We start from the raw sequence: 21851 nt of genomic DNA, 5'->3' as shown, positions 1-21851 counted from the left end.
CATGGTGAAGACTGAAGCAAAGTATTAAGGACCTCCCTTACTTCCTCCACCTCCAGGCATGTTTCCCCCTTTATTCCTGAGCAGTCCTACCCTCACTCTATTCATTCTCCTGTTCTTCACGTATGTGTAGAACGCCTTGGGGTTTTCCTTAATCCTACTCGCCAAGGCCTTCTCATGTCCCCTTCTGGTTCTCTTAACATAACTTTTTCCAGGATAGCAACTGTTTCATAAACCTAGGTATATCTGTAGTATCACGAAACACATCTCCTTGCTAGAAAATTGAAAGAAAAAAACTACATGAAGATATAGACTATTCTAGTCTGAATAATCTTCATATTTCTTGTTCATTGACTGGCTAGTTTAGGGACAATAAAATGATTTGCAACAAATGTCCCTAACAGTAAAAGACCAAATTTTATTCTGTATGTAACTCCAAATTTAACACTGGGGCTGAAGAAACTCCAAGAAATTAAACTCTAATAAATGAAATTAAATATACAAATTATAATAGATTAAAATAACTAATTATTTAAATCCATCATTTATGTGCAAATGACAGAGGAACAGAAGGTGAGGGGCAGATTTATTATCAGGAGCAAATGTCCAAGTTGTAGCCTTCTATCCAAGGAACTGATTGTGGACTTTAAGGGGACGTAGGGAGAAGACACACCAGTCCTCATTGAGGGGTCAATGGTGGAAAGGGTGAGAAGCTTCCAAGTTCCTGGGCGTCAACATCTCAGAGATTTATCTTGGGCCCAACACATTGATGCAATCATGAAGAAGGCATGCCAGCAGCTCTACTTCGTTAGGAGTTTAAGGAGATTTGGTATGTCACCAAAGACTCTTATAGATTTCTATAGATGTATAGTGGAGAGCATTCTGACTGGTTACATCACAGCCTGGTATGGAGGCTCCAATACACAGGATGCAGAGGGTTATAGACTCAGCCAGCTCCATCATGGGCACAACCCTCCCCACCATCGAGGACATCTTCAAAAGGTGGTGCCTCAAGGCGGCGGCATCCATCATTAAAGACCCTCACCATCTGGGACATGTCCTCTTCTTATTACTACTATCAACGAGGTGGTACAGGAGCCTGAAGACCCACACTCAACAATTTAGAAACAGCTTCTTCCCCTCCGCCATCAGATTTCTGAACGGTCCATGAACACTACCTCATTATTCCTTTTTTTCCCCCACACTATTTAATTGTTTAATTTTATAACTTATAGATGTGTCTTTGCACTGTACTGCTGCTGCAAAACAACAAATTTCACTTCATATGTCAGTGGTAATAAATCTGACTCTTATTCTGTTGCTATCAGCAGTTTGCAGTCTTGCTCATCACCAGAATATAAGGAAATGTGTAGAATTGCTTTGCTGATACAGTGGAGTTAAGTGCTGCCCATTTTAGTTTCTTTTAGTGCCACGATATGTGCCAATTATTCCTAATCAACCTTTCTCAACCTCCTAATCACCAGAAATTAAATATTACATGTTGTGTTATACTGCTTCCAGTTCTATTTGTTATTGGAGATTTGGAAGACAATTTTTTTTTTTAAAACTTTTCAGTCTCTTGCCAACCCAATCTATCTTTCCCTCTTATGCACTTTAGCAAAAATTACCTTCTTAGTCCTTGCGCTGCTAATTTCATAGTCCTTCAATTTGATTGGTTATGATATATTGTATATAAAACATATGTGTATATTCACCCAAGTCCACTGCCAGATTTCCCTCACTGTGATATTTAGTTTATATATTATAGCAACTTGCACTTTTAAGACCTTAAGTAAGTTTCAAAACAAGTGCATGTCTAACTCATGACAGATACTATTAGAGGCCCTGCCAAATTATGATTAGGGCTCCACTTCTAGTGCTTTACCTAAAAAAAGTGGTGTTACATTTTCATTAGTGACGGCATTCGGATTTGCTCCAGCCTGTAGCAGAATCTGGACGATTTTTAAATGACCATGTTTAGCAGCAAGATGAAGAGCTGTTTCACCTTCAAAAGTCTTCAATTCCACACCTGATGTCACCGAAACTAGGGGAAATAACAAAAGCATTTTTTATTCCATTAAGGACATTTGTCTACAAATAAATACACAACTCAATCCCCTTCTCGTGTGCTCCCCTTCTTTTTGTTTTCTTAAGAGTTTTACTTCAAACATCTATTCCTCTACCATTGTTGTTGACCTTCATCTTCCAATTCCACATCTGAACAGGCCAAAGTGGTTGGTGCATTCAAGCAAATCTCATCAGCCCCCACCCCAACATTGACCTCTTGACTTATAGACGATTGAGGTCTTTGATGCAGAGAGGTCAAGATCAAGAGAGTACTTAAGGAAACTGATGAAAGCACTGACTGAAATCATCAAGAATAAAGACCATCAGTCCAGAGATGCAGGAAAGAATGATAGAAAAAAGTTGAGACAAGGATGGTTGTGAGGTTGAAATAAATAATCAACAAAAAAAGATGGTGAAGGTTGAAAGACAGGCAAAGCTGCCGGTTTCCTCCCACATTCCAAAGGCGTACGGGTTAGGAAGTTGTGGGCATGCTATGTTGGCGCCGGAAGCGTGGTGACACTTGCGGGCTGCCCCCAGAACACTTTACGCAAAAAGATGCATTTCACTGTGTGTTTCAATGTACATGTGACTAATAAAGATATCTTATCCACCTTTGTGATTAAGGCTGGTGATGTGTTTGAGCTTTCTGGTCATGACCGAAGATTCCATCAGTGCTACAATATCTACAAAATCAACCATAATATAGCCATAAACAAGAAACAAGGACAGAATGAGAATGGAAAAAAAAAGCAAAAAAAATCAAAGAAACACAAGTATTACGAGCCAGGTTGCTATTTGGTGAATGTCCCTTTAAGGCACCTGGACAGTAGAGTAGTAGTGTGTGTGCGGTGTTATCAAGACAACAACACTAATAACAACATGCTGGCTGTTTTGCTCAGTGAGTGAGGCAGAGGCAGAGGCAGAGGCAGAGGGAGAGGGAGAGGCAGAGGGAGAGGGTCTCCGTATCAATGGATGAAGAACAATAGCTGTGTCTGTCACTACAATCCATGTATGGATTTTTGGAGCAATCAAGTGGAGTCCACTTTGTCATTAACCTGTACTGGAAAACAGGTATTTTCTGTGGGCGGCCACGTATCGAATGCCTTCGGGGTGGCAGATACGTTGGAACAAAGCAGTGGAGATCATCGGAGACTGAGGTGTTGTATGGGTTCCATCGTGGACTATGTGGATTTCATAATTTCTCTCTACATTTTCTCTTCAGTCAGCAGTGGTTTTGCAAAAGCCTTTGCTCACGTTTCACCTGATGACTTGCTAAACTGAACTTTGAGAACTATTCCTAGACTTGGAGTTTGGGAATTTGCCACACACACACTTTGAGTTTATTAGTTTTGGGGTTAATGTTGAATATCTAACATTTTCACTTTTCTTATTATCACAAGTAGTTATTAATAAAATAGTTTCTAACACTTATACATGACTTGGTGTGTTTCTGTTGTTGCTGGTACGTAACACAAGATATAAGTAAACATACAAAAACATAATGATAAGCGAGTGTGCACTTTAGTTTACAGTGTCAATATAATGGTATAGCTACCTAATGATACAGTGTCATTAAGGTTGAGTTTAATGAATAGGGATTTCAACCACTTTTATTTGGACAAGGAGAAAAATATGTTTTCCTAATTCGGTTTCAACTGAAGATGCCATGATACAACCTTTCACAAAAAGTTTTAAAGGACTGACTGCAACTGTTATATGTAAGATTGGTGTTTAGGTGACAGGATTAGGTCTTATTTCAATAAAACAAACTATCCAAATACTTAGTCATTTACAGTACCTGTATGTAGTAAAAGCCTCAAGCATTTTAATGTTTTGTGTGATGCGGCTTCATGGATTGGATACCAACCACGGTTGTCTGCAATGTCAAGGCTATGACCTTTTTTGATCAATGCTTTCAATAGTTCTACATTTCCCTTCCTTGCAGCAAGTCCAACCGCTGAACAGGTATCAGAGTATGCCTCTGTGAAGTCCATTTTCCAGAGCTGAATTAATGAAGAAATAATATAAAGTCAATAAGTGTTAAATATTATTTCACACCTACACCACCATCTTCATGGTTAGTACACATGTATTCAATGAAGAAATTGCAAACAAAATTACAGACATACTGATATTTATCAGAAATCAATTTATTATCACTGACTTAAATGATGTAAATTTGTTGTTTTGCAGTAGCAGTACCATGCAAAGACATAAAAATTACTATAAATTACAAAATAAATAAATAGTGCAAACAAAAAAAAAAATCACAAATTAATATATATAGTTTCAAAGAAGACATGTTAAAACAAATATCTATGAGAAAAACTTATTTAAAATCCCAGTGGGAATTGTGTATAGCTTTCAGTAGCAGTTATTTGAATGGGAGATGTTAGACAGAGCCAAGACAGTATCAGTGTGTTTTCCCTCTCATACAAATTGGTATTGGCAAACTAGCAATAAGAAGTGTATTCAAGGTAGTTATTTGCAACTGTTAGGTCCTAGAGCCAACAAAGGAGTAAGACACATTACTTTTGATAATGAGTTACAAGCAAGATTATTATTAAAATTTATCTAATATTAACAATAGGATCAAACTCAGTAGTACTTGAAAGGGAGAAATGCAAAACAGCAACCACAATTCTAGATATGGGCAAAGCTGGCTTCCATGCAATGATCTGGAGACTGTCCATGGTAAACAGAGCAAATTGCCTAATCTTCAAAATGACAGGATCATGGAGAGATAATCCAAAAAGGAAGTCGATGTACTGAACCAGTTGATACCCTTAAACACCTAACACTAACCAGAAATTTAATGGGAACATTGACATATACACTGCAGCTCAAAAGGCAGTCAGAGGACCCACATCCTGCAGTGAGTGATTAAGCCGCTGATTCCACAACTTCCTTCAACCCTTGACAAAGCAGATATCAGGATTGCAATGGAAAGTCTGTAATTGTTTGAATGATTACCTCTCCAATAACAACAAAGAAGCTTGATCCCATCCAGGGCACTTTATTGGCATCCCATCCATCATAGTCAACATTCATTCCCTCTGTTATTATCACATTGTGGCTGCGGTGTGTACTATCTAAAAACGTCAAGGCTATTTTGATAACCCCCATATTTGACTATGTAGATGGCCAAGGGCATCAGACTCATGGAAACACCACCACCTGCAAGTCTTCCTTCAAGTCAAACACCATCCTGACTTGGAACCTCATTATTGGTGGGTCAAGATCCCTACCTACAGCTCTGTGAACGCCTCTTCACTATATGAACAACAAATGTTCAAGACAATGGTTCTCAAAGCAATTAGAGAATGGCATCAAATGTTCACCTTGCCAAAAACAAACACATTTTGGGAATGAGATAATTTTTCTTAAAATAAATTTTTATAACTAGATTAAGAAAGAGGCTAGTCAGCAATGGGAGACTTCTTAAATGGTAATATTGTAAATGGAAGCAAGAAAATTGTAAATATGGTGAATGATCACTTTGTGCCAGTACTTACAGTAGAGAAAGAGATTAGCATCCAGCACGTTGATAATCAGTCAGAGAATTTTTAAAAATTATTTGAGTAAAATAACAATGAAGAAAATAATGACATTAAATAGTGGCAATCCCTAGTACTATGTATTTTCCACCTCGCACATTAAAAGGAAGGGACAAGTAGGTCACAATGTTGCAAATGTCCCAACTATAACCTTCCAAAGTTCTCATGATTTGGGAACGATTCAGTTAGATTAGAGAATTGTGCACTTCAGTCCATTTTTATGATAACTGATAGAGGGAAACTAATTATACAGCAATTAGATTAAAATGTGTTGATAAAATTAATACTCCATAATTCCAGATGAAGCGATTGAATGCCTTGAAATTTTTCAGTTGACCAGCAAGCCAGCATAGATAAATATGTTTGTCTTATTGGGCAAACCCACACAAATCATTTGAACAGGAAGCCATTAAAATAACGTACATGGGAGATGTATACAGATGCAGTCGTGTGAAGGAGACACTTTATTAACCGTCTTCCCACATACACACACCACTACCCCAACATATCAGATAGTTAGCTAAGGCTGAAGCTTGTGGCATGGAAGGCAATTTACTGGCCTGCATGGCAATAATCTGAATAACAGAAAGTAGGGATAATGGGCAGAAAAATCAAATTGCAATGATGTAATTAGTGATATCCCACAATGGCCCATAAGGGACTGTAGTTATTCACTGTGTGTATAAATGATTCAGACAACATAATATGAAATTACATAATCCAACTTTGCCAATGACACTAAAATGGGCGACATTGTCAGGAATATAGGTGGAAGCATGAAACTGCAAAGAGCTGTTAAAAGATTGAGCAAATGGGCAAAACAGTGGCAAATGAATGTCAATGTGGGCAAATACGAGGTCATCTACATTGTCTCAGATTTGGGGACTCAGAATACAGAACTAAAGGGATAAAAAAAAACAAATATTTGTCAAACGATTAAAGAAAAATTGAAACAGAGTTGGTCCAAAGAGACTGCAGTTCGTCTCTATACACAGATCATTAAAGTGCAATGGGCTGATACCGTAAACCAATTTCATCCACGAAATCTGTCATTCCCCCCAACATTCGTCCACAGAACTCACAAAGAACCTTAAGTTAACAACAAGCCTGTTCCAATGTACGATCGGTATGCAAGACAAGTTTTTCACTATACCTCGGTACAAGTGACAATAATAAACCAATACCAAAAGACCAGTGGGATACATTGGAGCAGGGTCACAGTCGCTCACACAGAGGAGGTTCATTATGACATTGGGTTGGAGGGTGGCAGAAGCCCACTTGGACGGATTCATGGGCGGCGTTCTTTGAAAGTTGAGCACGGATCAGGGAACTAAGAACACGGAGAATTCAAAGAGGGGGCGCTGGAAGGTGGAGCCCGGGTTTGCAAGAGCGGGATGCAGGCCTTGCTGAGGGGAGGGGAGGGGCGATGCTTAGTGGCAGGCAGCTCAGCGCCAGCAGCTGAACCAAATGGTGGCCACCTTCCTGCAGACAACAGGAGGTCAGAAGGGCGAGTGGGAACCGAAGCGAAGCCCGTTCTGCGGGAAGTGCGCTGCCCGTCCACTCACCAAATCCACCCGCTCCCCTCGCCGCTCCTCCTGTTTGGCTGAAACCCGACCGGGGGGGGCTGAAACGGGCCCACGTGGCTAATAGCTGATTGGTCACAGGTCCGACAGACTTGAGTGATAGGTTGATTCCGACTGACGAATCAGAAGAGGGAGCGAGTGGGGTGCGCCAGGCTTGCCGGGAGTTGGTGTCTTCGCCCGCCCGGTGAGACAAACGGAGCCGCCGATTAGAACTACGTTTCCCATGTGCCCTTTCGCGCAGAGCGGCGTGCGCCTGCGCAGTTGCGGCTCCGCCGACGCGGTGTGGCGGCTCTGTGGAACTGCAGGGCGCTGAGGTTGTTCGCCCGTCCGTTTGCGGTTGGAAGTGGTCGGTCGGCGGCGGTGTAACCGGCAGCCGCGGAGGCGCCATGTGGATATTCGGGTACGGCTCGCTGATCTGGAAAGTAGACTTCCCGTACCAGGAGAAGTTAGTGGGTTACATTCGGGGCTACATCCGCCGCTTCTGGCAGGGCAGCACCGACCATCGGGGCATGCCGGGCAAGGTGGGTGAGTGATCGGCAGGGGTGGGGAGAGGGGGTGGGGTGGGGAGGGTGGACAGGTGTGGGGGGAGGGTGGATAGGTGGCGGGGGGGATGGTGGACAGGTGGGGGAGAGGGGGTTGGACAGGTGGGGGAGAGGGGAGTGGACAGGTGCGGGGGGAGGGTGGACAGGTGGGGGGGAGAGGGGTTGGTGGACAGGTGTGGGGAGAGGGTGGACAGGTGGGGAAGAGGGGGTGGTCAGGTGGGTGTGGGGGGAGGGCGGACAGGTGGGGGTGGGGGAAGGTTGGATAGGTGGCGCCGAGGGTGGACAGGTGGGGTAGGGTGGGGAACGTCGACAGAGGTGAGGCTGGACACGTGGCGAGGGTGGACAGGTGGGGGAGAGGGGGGAGGGCGGACAGGAGGCAGTGGGGGGTGTGACGGGGCTGGACAGGCGGCGTGTGGCAGGTGGAAAGTGGCAGTGAGGTGCTACAGGTTAGACGGGTGGCAGGTGGATGTGATGGGGTGGACGGGTGACGGGGTGGACAGCCACCAGAGGTGTCACAGGGTGAACAGGTAGTGGGGGTGTGACAGGTTAAATCCAGAATTACATGTTGACAGGCAGCCCAAAGAGGAGAATGTGTTTTGTTGTAGTTGAATGGAGTTAATAATTAGGGGAATAAATTGAGTCCTTTGTAAGGAAGATTTAGAGCCCCAAATGGTGTAATGCCACCATCTGACAAGGAGAGGAACATTTCACAACACAGCTATAGGAGAGTAAGTACGTGGCAATGCGATAGGGGCGGGACGTGCAGGAATCTTCAAAGTTTGTGCCACTCTCAAACTGATACTCAGCTTTAGAGACTCGAGTAACATCTCTTTGAAGAGGTCCAGAATAAGGAATCATGGGGCAAATGACTACAGGGCAGAATAGCAAAGCATGGAAAAGCAGTAGTTATAGGTGACTTGGTAGTCAGAGGGGTCGACAGGAGTTTTGGTAAGAGTAATATGTCTCAAATGTTTGTTTTCTCTGGTGCCAGAGTAAAGGACATCATTGGAGAAGGTGCAGAACAGTTTTTTCAGGAAAGGGATGAAGAACCAGAAGTCACGGTACCTGTCAGAACCAACAACACAGGGTGGAAGAAGGATTAGGGTCTTACAGTCAGAGTTTCAGGAAATGGGTTAAAGATAAGATATCTTATTTCGTCACATGTACATCGAAACACACAGTGAAATACATCTTTTGTGTAGATTGTTCTGGGGGCAGCCCGCAAGTGTTGCCATGTTTTCAGCACCAACATAGCATGCCCACAACTTCCTAACCTGTACGCCTTTGGAATGTGGGAGGAAACCGGAGTCACCACCTGATAACACTCAGTGCCGCAGTTGGAGGATAGGCAGGTTAATTCATGGACAGCAACTTGAAACAGAAGGGAGATCTTCAGATTCTTGCAGCATTGGGACTAGTTCTGGTCAAAAGGAACCTGATTAAGATAAACAAATTGCACATCTAGAGGATTAGAACTAAATCCTTGTGGGGGTTTCACATGTATTGTTTGGCAGGATGGATGGTTGTTGTTCAATGGTAGGGAAGTAAGCATCAATATGTATCAATAGAAGAGAGGAATATGATGTGAAGAGGATTTAGAGTGATTGATAGCCGAAGAGAATTAGGAGGCAACAGGCTAAAAGAATCCATATAACTAAATGCACAAAGTAATGTAAATAAGATCGAGCTCTGGGTACAAGAAGCCTAGAGGAAAGATGATATGATGTAGTGACAATGTTCTTGACGTGGCTCAAAAGGTGTGATTGGGCACTTAAATATTCCTGGATACAAATGTTCATGAAAAATAGAAAAGGAAAGAAAATGGGAATATGTTTCCAAGACTGATTGAGATGATGCTGGAAGGAAGTGTTCATGAGGTAGGTGTCAATGACAAAATTCATCAGGTCAAAACAACAAAGGCACCGTTACTTTGTGTGTATGCAGCTGCTAAAAAGTGTTAATCTGCTGGGAAATTGCAGACAGGTGCAGGAAATAAAGCACAGTGCCAGTGAGGAACTTTAACTATCACAATATTGATTTGAATAATATTTCAGTAAAGGTCAAAATGCATAAGAAATTGCTGAAGATGCTCAGGAGGACATCCTTGGTCAATATGTTCCTGCCCCAAAGAGAAAAGAGGAATTGCTGGATTACTGTTGGGAAATGAGGAAGACCAGATTGATGTACATCACTCTTGGCTAGCAGTGGTCACAGTATCATCAGTTTCGATTTGTGATGGACAAGCACAAGGAGCGATCTACAGTAGAACTTCAGAACCTGAGAGGAGCAAAATCAATGCATTCAAAGAGGATTAGGCCTGGGTAAATCTGAGACAAAGATGGCAGGTTAAATTGTATTTAAAAAAAAAATAGGCAGTATTTAAAAGTACAGAAATGGAAAACAGCTACAGCAAGTGAAATGACTGATACCGCATATAATGCTGTGGATCAACACACAAGATGCTGGAGGAACTCAGGGTCTGGCAGCCTCTTGTTTCTCCATTTGGAATTCTCTATCCCAGAGAGCTGTGGAGGCAGAATCAATGAATGTATTCTATGCAGAGATTGACAGTTGAATTACAAGAGAATCCATGGGTATGGGGTAAGAGTGGGCCTTAATGCTATGGATATCTACTTCCTAGCCTACGACTGAGAAATGGCCCAGTGGTTGGTTCCTGAAGGGTTTGAAAGGAGGTTGATCAAGTTGGGCCTATGTCATTCGGAATTTAGAATAATGGTAAGTGATCTTACTGAAACATTTGGGAGAGATTTATAGAGTGGATGCTAAGAGGTTGTTTTGCCTTATGGGGCATAGCTTCAAAATAAGGGGTACACCTTTTAAGAATTTCTCCTCCCTGGAAGATTACAAATCTTTGGAATTATCTAGCAAACGATAAACTGTTGGAGGAACTCAGCAGGTCGGGCAACATCTGTGGAGGCAAAGGGATAGTCAGTGTTTCGGGGTGAGACCCTGCATCAGGATTTCTGCAGTTTGCTTCCTGCTCCAGAATACAGTATCTGCAGTCTCTGTCTCCATTTGGAATTCTCTAGCCCGGAGAGCTGTGGAGGGAGAGTCAATGTATTCAATACAGAGATTGACAGACAGTTGAACTACTAGAGAATCCATGGGTATGGAGTAAGAGCAGGAAAGTAACATTGAGGCCAAGATCAGCCGTGTTCTTATTGAATGGCAGAATAGGCTCAATGAGCCAATTGATCTGCTCCTGTTTCTTATGTTCTACAGGGGTCCTGCCTTCCCAAGCCAAACTGTTGTTTCTTTTTTATTGCTTTTTCTCTTTGTATTATCTGTCATATTACTTGTAGCCACCTTAACTAAGTATAGTGTGTGTTCTCTAAGTGTGGGTTGACCACTACTTTGTACAAATGTACACTCTTGTATCCTCGACCATAATATTCAGTCTATATATCTTTTTAAATTGTTGCTCTCACTGTCTAGATGATGAAAGCCATGAGCAGATCGAACCTAGTTGAGATCCTGTCAATTCTCTCTGCCTATTCAGTCCCATTCATGGATATTTGTGATGCACATTTTCTCACCTGTATAATACTGTAATCAGAGTCGTACAGCATAAGAGCAGGCTGACCATCAAATATCTTTTATACTATTCCCATTTTTTTCCAGCGCTTGGCATATGGCCCTGTATGCCCTGGTAATTCTAGTGCTCATCTAGATAAGATAAGATATCTTTAGTAGTCACTTGTACATTGAAACACACAGTGAAAAATGTCTTTTGTGTAGAGTGTTCTGGGGGCAGCCTGCAAGTGTTGCCACGCTTCTGGTGCCGTCATGGCACGCCCACAACTTCCTAACCCGTGCGTCTTTGGAATGTGGGAGGAAACCGCAGCACCCAGAGGAAACCCACGCAGACACAGGGAGAACATACAAACTCCTTACAAACAGCGATTGGAATTGAACCTGGGTCGCTGGCGCTGTAATATCATTACACTAACTGCTACACTACCATGCCTGCCCCTTAACCGTTGTGAGAGATCTGCCTCCTCAGGCAATCTGTTCACCCTCTAAACTTTCTAACCCTTGTGTTAAACCTATACCCTCTGATTTTATTCACCTCTGCTATGTTGAAAAGCTTCTTACTATGGACCCTATCTATGCCCCTCATAATGTTGTATACCTTATTTAGGTCCTTCTTCAGCCTCCACTGTTCCAAGGAATACAAACCCAGCCTATCCAGTCTCTCCTCATAAATGCTCCATCCCAGGCAGCATCGTCGTGTATCTCCTCTGCATCCTCTCAATTATAATCACATCCTTATGATCGCATGGTGACCAGAACTGTACACAGTACACCATCTGCAGCTTAATCAATGTTTTGTATAGTTGTACCGTAACCTTCCAGTTTCTATATCCTCTGCCCTCGCTAATGAAGGCAAATATCCCAAATGCCTTCATTACCACCTTATCCACCTGTGCTATCACATTGGACTTTTTCCTCTGCTCAATATTCCCTAAAGCCCAACCATTCATAATGTACTGTATGCCCTAGCCTTATTAGTCCTCCCAAAAAGCATTGCCTCACACTTTGCAGGATTAAGTTCCATTTGCCTTTGCTCCAGCTGTCATACTAACTCATCGATATGCTTGTAATGTACCATGCTGCCACTGCAAAAAAAAAGCCAATTTTCATGGCATTTATACCCTGGGTATGTATGCCCATGACAATAAACTTGAAATTGAACTTGAATATCATCCATATCCTTGTGAAGGTTCATTTTGCCAGTTCTCCCTGATTGCATTGTTAACTCAAATCCTGCAATGTGTTCACTGCATTATCAATTTTTACTGTTTTCCTTTTGAAAGTGCTGTCACAAAATTAGACCAGTTCAAATTGGGTTTCATTATTCACTACTTTAATGTAAATGAGAAAGAATTAGTACCACAACCACTGCCCTATCTATGATGCCATTTACCCTCTCCCTAAATTATTATCCCCCACAATTAAGCAATTTCTTAATATCATCTGAATAAAGAATTTAATTTTGTAAGTCTTAATTATGAATCTTTCCTGTGAGACTTTTTTTTTAAAGTGCACTCACAGGTATTTTAATTTTGTTTTCTTTGGATCACATGCATACAATGCCAGAAGGTTTGCTTGTCATACTTGTTTATTAAGGGTAGTGCAATGAAACCACACCTGCATCTGCCCTTTTGGATTAGTTTTCGTTACTAGTTTTGATCTGAGTCATGTTGACTAGCTCAGATTTTCATTGTAACAAAGTAAAAGAAATCTAATCTGTCCAATCATTGCTCAATCACCCAACTTTTAATTGTCAGTAAAATGATGGGATGGGTAAATAACAGTGCTCTGAAGTAGCATTTACCCATAACATACTTGAACATAGAACAGTACAGCACAGGCCCTTCAGCCCATGGTGTTTGTACTGATATTGATGCCAATTAAAACTAGTCCCACTTGTTTACACCTGTCTATATCCCTCCATTCCCTGCCTGTTAAACAGTGCAGTCGTATCTGCCTACATCACTTCCCCTGGCAGCATCTTCCAGGCACCTACAACTGTGTGTTCTAAAAAAAAACTTGCCTTGCAAATCTCCTTTAAAATTTTCCCCTCTGATCTTAAAATTATGCCTTCTAAAATTTGACATTTCCACCATGGGAAAAGGACTGACTACCTACCCTATCTGTACTTTTTAGAATTTTATGTACTTCTGTCAGGACTGCCCTCAGCCTCTGATGCTTCAGAGAGAACAATCTAAGTTTGTCCAACCTCTCCTTATAGTTGATTCTCTCTAATCCAGCCAACATCCTCAAATGCCTAAACAAAATTTCATACAGCTGCAACATGACTTCTTGACTTTTATACTCAACACCCCAACCAATTACGTATGTCGTACGCCTTCTTTACCACCCTATTTACTTGGATTCTGCTCCAGGCCTCACTAATCTTGGCCAGACTTGGACCTGACCTCAACTTCAAAGCTAAGATGCAAGTGAGTGCCCGTGTTGGCTGTCTTCACTCAAACTGAAGATTGTATTTGACATGCCTTCTCTCCCCAAAAAACAGACAGTCCCTTTCACATTTTCTACAGGAGTTATTTTTGGAGTAAATTAAGATTCTATGTGGAAAAATACTGACCACTAAAAGTGATTTTGATTATTGAAAATAGTAAGTTTTATAATTGCTTGATTTGAGTTTTATTTATTTTCAGAACATGGGTGTCACTGGCATTGAACATCCATCAGAAATTGTCCTTGAAAAAGTGGTGATGAAAGTCTGTTGTTCCTGTAATGAAGTACTGGAGTAAAAAGTTCCAGGATTTGACACTGATGGTGGTGGAATGGTGTTGATATAAACACATATACACCTAGGATGTGTGATCTGGAGGGGAGTTTGCATCTGCTGCCCCTCTAGTTAGTAAAGATTGCACTTTTAGGAGGTGCTGTTGAAGAAACCTTGATGTTTGCCTCAGTGCATTTTGTAGATTGTCCATGTTAATGCCATGGTGTGGTGATAGAGGTAATGAATGTTTAAGGTGGTGAATGAATTGCTCATCAAGTGAAATAATGTTGAGCTTCTGAGTATTGTAGCCTCATTTATTCAGGTGAGTGAGTATTTGTTCTTGCATATGTCTTATGGATAATGGAAAATCAAGAGGCGAGTCATCCAGTTTTATTACCAGAATTGGGCTGCTTAAACAGTTTCATTGTAAAGCAAGGAATAAACTTTATTTGAAATCTTTTAAAATGAGTCCAGATTTGGTTTGTCCATAAAACTATGTATGATCACATGATTTTATATTTGTGTATTTCTCATTCTATCCCTACAGCCTGGAAGAGTTGTCACACTTGTTGAAGATCCTGAGGTAAATAAATAATCCATAATTGTTAATCAACACTTTTAAATATTTTTATTCATGCAAAATGTATTTCAGTTTCTGTGTAGTAACAATAACAGGTCATTGTATATTTATTGGGTGATGACATTGTGCAAAGTATCTAATTTTCTTCGGTTAAAACACAATAGGGTTGAAGATCTTTAGTCTAAATATTAATAGTCCAAATACATCCAAAATTTGAATGCTTGTGCAGGATACCTGCTGAAAAGACTGACCATGGTAGAGGTTGTTGATTTGTTTTGCATGCACTGCTAGATCCCATATTATGAATGCTATAATTGTTTTTTTTAATACTATAGTGTATAATGGCATATAAAAATGACATTGTATGTAGAAAACCACTGTTTTTCTACACTAACTACTTCATAACTCATCAAACATAGAACAATTCATCTCCAAGTAATGCTGTAAAGCTGCTATTTCAAAACAGTGTTCTATTGACGATTAGAGATTTTCTTCTTCAAATTATGTTTTCTTGCTACACATATTTTTGTACGTGTGGACAGCCATTTCAGAACATTATATCACCTATGTCACCTCTGAGTTATGTAGTTTTATTAAGCAAGTATGTGATGGTGCTGACAGGTGCTGAACAGTAACTATAGATGCAGTATACAGTAGTTTCAAATGGTGTGATTGTTCTTTTGTAATAGAGTTGAAGCTCATTGCACATTTACCATTTAACTGCCTCCTTTTCAATAAAAGGATGATTGCCAGAATACTGCACGAGAACATTGTTCACAATGTATTGAGTCAAATGTAACACAAGTTACATTAGTGTTTCAACAACTTGCAGTTTTAGATTGTCTTTAAAATAGTAAACTATTCCCTGTTATTAGTGAAGTCTTATCAAGGTGGTATTTATAATTGGTGTCCAAAAGCCTGGTCAAGGAGTTGACCATCTTAAAAGAGGGTGAGAATATTAATTTCATAAGTGGGTAGAACTATTCCTTGTTTTTATGTGACACAAGTGCCATGACATTGTTTTTCTCACTCAAGACCTGAATAAACAATCTGTAAATGTGCCCTTAATGTTTGAGGGAAGATGGGCTTTTAGTTGTTTTCTTGTTTAGTTGAGACATTTGACTAATTGAGTACTTGTGCCAATTATAATTCCTTCTTAAGCTTAAAAATTTGGGAGACAGTTGGTCTCATTTTAGTTTTGTATTTCACCCAAGCTGTTGGAATGTAGTGTGCAAGAGCTTTCCTGGAAAGAATGTGAAACAATGCAATCGGTCAGGATCAGTGGTGTATTGGGTAAGGATGACAGGAGAGAAATTCTAAATATGGTGTATGGAAACTTCATGATTGCTCATCTTTTTATAAATTTTGTGGGGCAAGACAATCACTTCTGTTGGAAAAACTCATAATAAACAATTTCCATTATTACATGAGCTACTGGAAAATTTCATTAACAGTATTATACTAAAGGAAGCACATTATTAAACATAATTAGTATACAAAATGCTTAGAGAATCTCTACTTTTACAAAATCATTTACTGTATGATATTCTGAGGTACTATTTATCTGGAATTGAAGAATGTAAATTACAATTAACTTAAACATGTTCACATCAATGATGTGCTTAGTGGGAAGTGTATGAAACTGCTGACACATTTCAGCATGAGTGTAAATACAGAAGTCTGGAACTTGCTGGCCTCTTTCAGTTGGGTTTTGCTGACTATGCCCTGACATTGGAATCCTCAAGGAATGCTGCAGTGGAGAATGAATTTGCTGCAGTTCCCCATTACTTGCTTCGTGGAATGTGCCCATTGTTTCTGCACCAGATAAGACTTTGCACAGAAACAGCAAAGCTGTTCACTTTAATATTAAGGAACAACTGAAGGGGCAGGGATAAATTAACATGAAAATTTAGTAAAATGATTGTGAATATCAAATGAACATCAATGAAACAAGATACAAAAACATTGAAACAGGATTCAATAACTTTATTTTTTTTATTTTTGTTGAACATCGGTATTCAGAAGCACTCATTGTCATTGAATGTTAAGTAAACGTGAGGCGCGTTGCCAGAGCCAACGCTGTGTTTTAAGATTTTTTTGTCAGTGGTACTTGTGCTACTAAACCTGCGTGATGGCACTGCTTTGCATGGGGCTTTGCCATTTAAGATCAGGATGACTTTTGACAGCAAGTTGCTATAGGATTAAGTTCATATCTATTGTCAGTATTGAGAGAGCAATCAGCTCCCTGCTGGCAGCAAATTCTAGCCCCATGGATTGGTTCAACACATACATTCATAAAAATACAGAAAATGCTGGAAGTACTCAGCAGGTCATGCAGGATCTGTGGAGAGAGAAAGATAATTGACATTTCAGGTTGAAGACCTTTAAATCCGATGAAAAGTCTTTTCCAGATGACCTTATGAGTATTTTCAGCATATTCTGTTTTACTTCTGATCTGCAGCATTTGCTTTCTATATTGTAATGCCAGATGTCTTTATTGCAGGTAATCCATTGCCTGTTTGTCTATCCTTTATCCAACAATAAACCAATGCAAATTCATTATGAATATAATGACAAATAATTATTACCATGTAATTTGTTTATGTCTAGGGCCTTGTATGGGGTGTAGCGTATAAACTTCCAGATGGAAAGGAGGAAGAAGTAAAGAAATATCTTGACTTCCGAGAAAAAAATGGTTATAGGACTACTACTGTTATATTTTGTCCTAAAGATACTTCAATTAGTCCTTTCCCTGTGATGCAATATATTGGAACATGTGATAATCCTAATTATTTGGGCCCAGCGCCCTTGGAAGACATGGCTCTACAAATTTTGAATGCTGTTGGGCAAAGTGGAAGGAACACAGAGTATCTTTTTAAACTTGCCGACTCCTTACGAAGTCTTGTTCCAGAAGATACTGATGAACATCTTTTTTCATTGGAGAAGATGGTTAAGGAGCTTATGGCAAGAGAGAAAAGTAACTATGTAAACAACTGATGCAACAAAGTAGTGTGGAAAAAGGTTTTTACTTTATCTCCTTCTTACTCAGTTTTTATTTCTGCTGCATATTTATTCCTGTCAATCATCCATCAAAACATGAAGATGGTATTTAATGCAGTAATACCTAAAAAGTGAACTCCAACTATCAAAACTGGGTGCTCTCATTGTTCGACCATGGTCATTGGCAAAAGTCCTGCTTACTCTCGAGACACAATCCATATCTGATTTTATTGTACAATTAAACACAAGAAAAGTTTGCACTGGATACTTTGTGTATTTGGGTATTATGTTTATTGTCAACATTTGTTATAAAAACTGTTGTATCTAAATGAAGAAGCTGTAAGTTAAATTCTACTTGAGATGGTTATATCCAGTGAAATTACATTTATATGGATGCTGTCATCCATCATTGTTGCTGTAAACAGCGGACATTCAGGGATTGTAAGTGTATATTGGAATGCAAAATTCCAAAAGTTGATCTGTTTATGTACAGTATTTGATAGTGAGTTTTCCTATTGTAAATCATTTTTGTAGTTCACTTCAACAGAATCCACAGAATGTTTAAAGAAATAAAAACAGGTCAAGCAGTATCTGCAGAGAGGATAGAGTTAATACTTTGATTCCGTAATCTTCCACCTGAACCAGGGAAAAGCCAAAGATGTCTCTAAGCTGGTGCAAGGGCAGGAAAGTTACGGAAGGCAGGAAAGAACAAAAGAAAAGGTCTGTGATAGGGTGGAGATGAGGAGTTGAACGAACAACAAAGGGATAAAGGTACAATGCAGGTAAGCCAAGTAAAAAAAAAGCAGTTGGGTCTAGCAGAGTTGTAAATGAAAAAGATCCTTGCCATTGCCATCACCCTGCTGTCTGAAAAGACGGAGTAGTGAGTATGATCTGAAATTGCTGAACTTCATTTAAGTAGGGCACCCTCATAATCACTGCTGCCATTTTTATGGATCGTAGGTTCTGGCAATAGTTGCTCTATTGCACACAAGTGTGTATATATATGGTTTGTGGACAAATTCCACCCCTCCACTTAGGGGTATTAAAACTTAACTAATTTGACATTACAATCTAAGTTGTATACAGAATAAGAAGTTCTACATGGTTCCACATTATTATTAGGTATTTCAAAGCTATAATGGTTGGTCAAAAATATTGCTTTTTGACTTGCATTGAATATTTTAAATTGGGGTTTGCTCCAAGATTCTATGGTAATTCAAATTTATCAAGCTGCTGTCTTTTAGCTAATGTGATCCTGTGCTTCCTGAATGTGTTGTACAGTAATATCACCAATCAAACTTTATAATTTTGAATGAATCTCAAAAACCTTAAGGCACTTCTAATAAAATCAACACAGTGGGAATGTTGGTTTGAAATGTATTCTATCTCCAGTGTTTACACACAGATGTCGTCAAATTTAAAAATCTGAACTTTTTTTTGTTCTGCATTACTGGCCGCTATTATTTAAGGTTCTAACTAACAATCCAAGTATAATATTACTGTTATTTTCATGATTAATTTCAAGAATCTGACCTTTCTAATTGGAACAAAAATATATTTCATTGATTCTCACAAGATGGAAGGGGAACACTTGCTCTGCCATGCCTGTGATGAGACTTTGAGAGAGTTGTCATGTTTTCGATCCACATCCTAGTATTTTCTCCTTCATCATGGTAATTAGTTTGCTTCAAATACATCGCCTCCTATCGTTTTTTTCCCCACAGTGTTCTAGTGGAAGTAGATTGCATGCTTTCTGGTAGTTGTTCCAGATCGTCATGCTCTGCTCTGTGCATCAACTTCCCCTTATTTGCCCAGACTTCCTCAAGAATGTAACTACTCTAGTCATGATTTACTGTGTTATTTTTGTTAATCACCTGCTAACATTTAACTGTATTTCAGAGTATAATTTTAATTTATATAACTGCTATCGTTCCTTTAACCAATTAAGCAGACAGCCACTATGCCATGTGCTTCCATTTTCGGAATGTCTATTCTGTTATTTTAATCTCATGGAAATCCATTTATACAAAATTTATTGCCTTGCTTTAATTAGCACTCTATTACTTCATACAGCTAGGGTATGAGTAGTGTCCAGTAAATCCATGCTAAATGTCTCTTATTAATCCCTGCTTCCCCAGCTGACAGCAGTCTCTGACAGTTTCAAACTGTTGGCCTATAGTTACCAGGTTTATCCCATTAACCTTTGTTAACATAGCCAGTATGTTACTCTTGCAATGCTCTTGTACTGTTCCCATGTCTAAGGAGGACTGAAGGATTGTGGTCAGAAGTTCTGATAACTCCACTCTAGCATCTGTCACAACTTGGGCTGCATCCTCTCCAGATAGAGGTGATAAACAAAATGCTCTGGATACTATAATTCCAAAATAAAAATAGAAAGTGCTGGAACAATTCAACAAGTCAAGTGCATCTGTGGCAAGAGAGAGTTAGCACGTCAGGTTGATGACCGTTCGATAGTTCTAAAACATTAATTCTGTTTCTGTCTGATGTGTGACTCCTTAGTTTTCAGTTATGCCAATCTGTTTTGATGTTGTATGACATTGTCCTCCCCTCATTTTTCAGCTTTAACATAAGCCTGTTTATCTGAAAATATAAAAGTGTCAGCCTCCTGTCTCCAAAATTAAGATTTCTTGTCCATAACATGCACCACCATTCTTAACTATCCTTTGAGACTTAGATTTGCTTTAATATTAGCTACTTTTTTTGTCTCATTCTCTTTTTGCCCTTGTACACTTTATCAATTCCATCCACCCACCTCCACTTTCACTCTGCAGGATCTGGAATGTTGTCTAGTTACCATCTGTGGTCTGTTGTACCTGACACTTGTCATGAACTACATTAGATAGAATATGCAGCACAACAATGGACTTTTCAGCAACTAGTCTTTGCACGAGCCTCTGCTCATTCCATCTACCTTATTGCTGTCTTTCAGCATATTAAAACATTTATATCTACTAGACCAAACTTTGGAGAGGGTGGGGAGAAGATTATGGAAAGGTTCCAAGTATGAGGAATTTCATGTGGAAGCATGGTGAGTTTGAGGTGAATCTCCAGACAAGAGATGTACAAAATCATAATGGATTCAGAAAGGATAAGTAGGTTTTCCCATTTGCAGATAATTCATCAACCAGAGGATGTAGATAGAATGTAATCAACAAATGATTGAAGGGCAGAAGTAAAGGGAACAATGTATTTTATGTAGTGAGGTGTTATAATCCAGATTGTATTTGTGAAAGTGATAGGTGCAGATTTATTTGTTTTTTATTTGGGGGTATTGGCTAAGTATTTGTTTTTTAAAAAGGTGCTAGGTTATGGGCTGATTGGATTGCTCTACATAAAGCTGGTACACATATGAAGGGCCAAGTGGCCTCATGCTGTGATAATTCCACACTTTTATATCTTTCCAGCACTATGTACAGACTGCTCATTATCCAAGGTAATCTTCCAGAGGTATGCAAGATTTTAAATAGACCAGAAAGGGAAATCTAAAATTTATTTTAATCATTGTACTTTTTTCTTACTTTGAATTTAAATTAGTTTAAAGCAAAATTTAGAATGGATATCATGCATGTTTTCTTTTGAACAGTGATCAATGGATAGTGGAGGCAAAAAGAGTGGAATTGCTTTATTGTGGGTGAATGAATTAAGATCATAACAATTAGCAGGAGTTCACTATCTGGTCCATCAAATCATCTCCGCTGATCTTCTACCTCAGTGACATTTTCCTGCACAATTCCCATGTGACCTGGTTTCTTTAATATTAAAAAAAACTGTCAGTTTGTTTAGCATGAACTCAATAACTAAACTTCTCCAGACCAGGATAAAGAATTAAAAAGATTCAGCCGTTTCCCCCCAAATTTCTACTCATCCCAGCCCGAACTGGCCTCTTCATTTTTCTCTTCAGAGCCATTCCAGGAATTACATCTGAAAATTAAAAAAAAACTGCAGCTGCTGGAAATCTAAAATAAAAGTAGCAAATACTGGAAATACTCAGCAGGTCGGGCCACATCTGTGGGAAGAGAAACAGGGTTAACATTTAAAGTTGAAGACCCTTCATCAGAATTGGGAAGGAGACAAAGAAAAGCTTGTTTTCTGTTTTTTATATTTATGCCTATCCTCAAATACTCTCATAATAAGAGCCAATATACCATTTGCCTTTCATGTTTGCTGCACATTTCCAAATCTATTATTTTAAAAAAATATTGTTTTTCTGTTTTTTGCACCTAAATG

The 21851-nt window shown here is 39.6% G+C and overlaps 2 protein-coding genes across 7 annotated transcripts in view; one reads left to right on the top strand and one right to left on the bottom strand.

Annotated features, from left to right (window-relative positions):
• Positions 1-7263, bottom strand: part of asb3 (ankyrin repeat and SOCS box containing 3) — a 71756-nt gene extending 64493 nt beyond the window's left edge. Inside the window, exons 1-3 of one of the 3 annotated variants that reach the window (XM_052012906.1) lie at positions 7187-7263; positions 3863-4067; positions 1883-2041 (exon numbers count right to left, since the gene is read on the bottom strand). In XM_052012906.1, the coding sequence (XP_051868866.1) occupies positions 1883-2041; positions 3863-4058 (355 nt within the window). In that variant the 5' untranslated portion in view covers positions 4059-4067; positions 7187-7263. Of the gene's footprint in view, positions 1-1882; positions 2042-3862; positions 4068-6774; positions 6845-7186 lie in introns of those variants that run through there. The other 2 variants (XM_052012905.1, XM_052012907.1) reach the window with 2 other exon arrangements.
• A 120-nt stretch (positions 7264-7383) lies between these two features.
• On the top strand, positions 7384-19546 carry chac2 (ChaC, cation transport regulator homolog 2 (E. coli)). Of its 4 annotated transcripts, none has more exons than XM_052012913.1 (4): positions 7543-7604; positions 10388-10482; positions 14571-14606; positions 17214-19546. In XM_052012913.1, the coding sequence occupies exons 2-4, from the start codon at positions 10402-10404 to the stop codon at positions 17598-17600; spliced, it is 504 nt and encodes a 167-aa protein (XP_051868873.1). In that variant the 5' UTR covers positions 7543-7604; positions 10388-10401; the 3' UTR covers positions 17601-19546. The 4 variants fall into 4 exon arrangements, with proteins under 4 accessions (XP_051868870.1, XP_051868873.1, XP_051868871.1 ...); XM_052012911.1 differs by having other exon boundaries at positions 7579-7725; XM_052012912.1 differs by lacking the exon at positions 7543-7604 and adding an exon at positions 7701-7729.
• Positions 19547-21851: the final 2305 nt, after the last annotated feature.

The sequence above is a fragment of the Pristis pectinata genome, chromosome 3 (genome assembly GCF_009764475.1).
Source record: "Pristis pectinata isolate sPriPec2 chromosome 3, sPriPec2.1.pri, whole genome shotgun sequence".
Classification (NCBI taxonomy): domain Eukaryota; kingdom Metazoa; phylum Chordata; class Chondrichthyes; order Rhinopristiformes; family Pristidae; genus Pristis; species Pristis pectinata.
The sequence above is the reverse complement of the archived record's forward strand: the minus strand, read 5'-3'. Positions and strand labels throughout refer to the sequence as shown.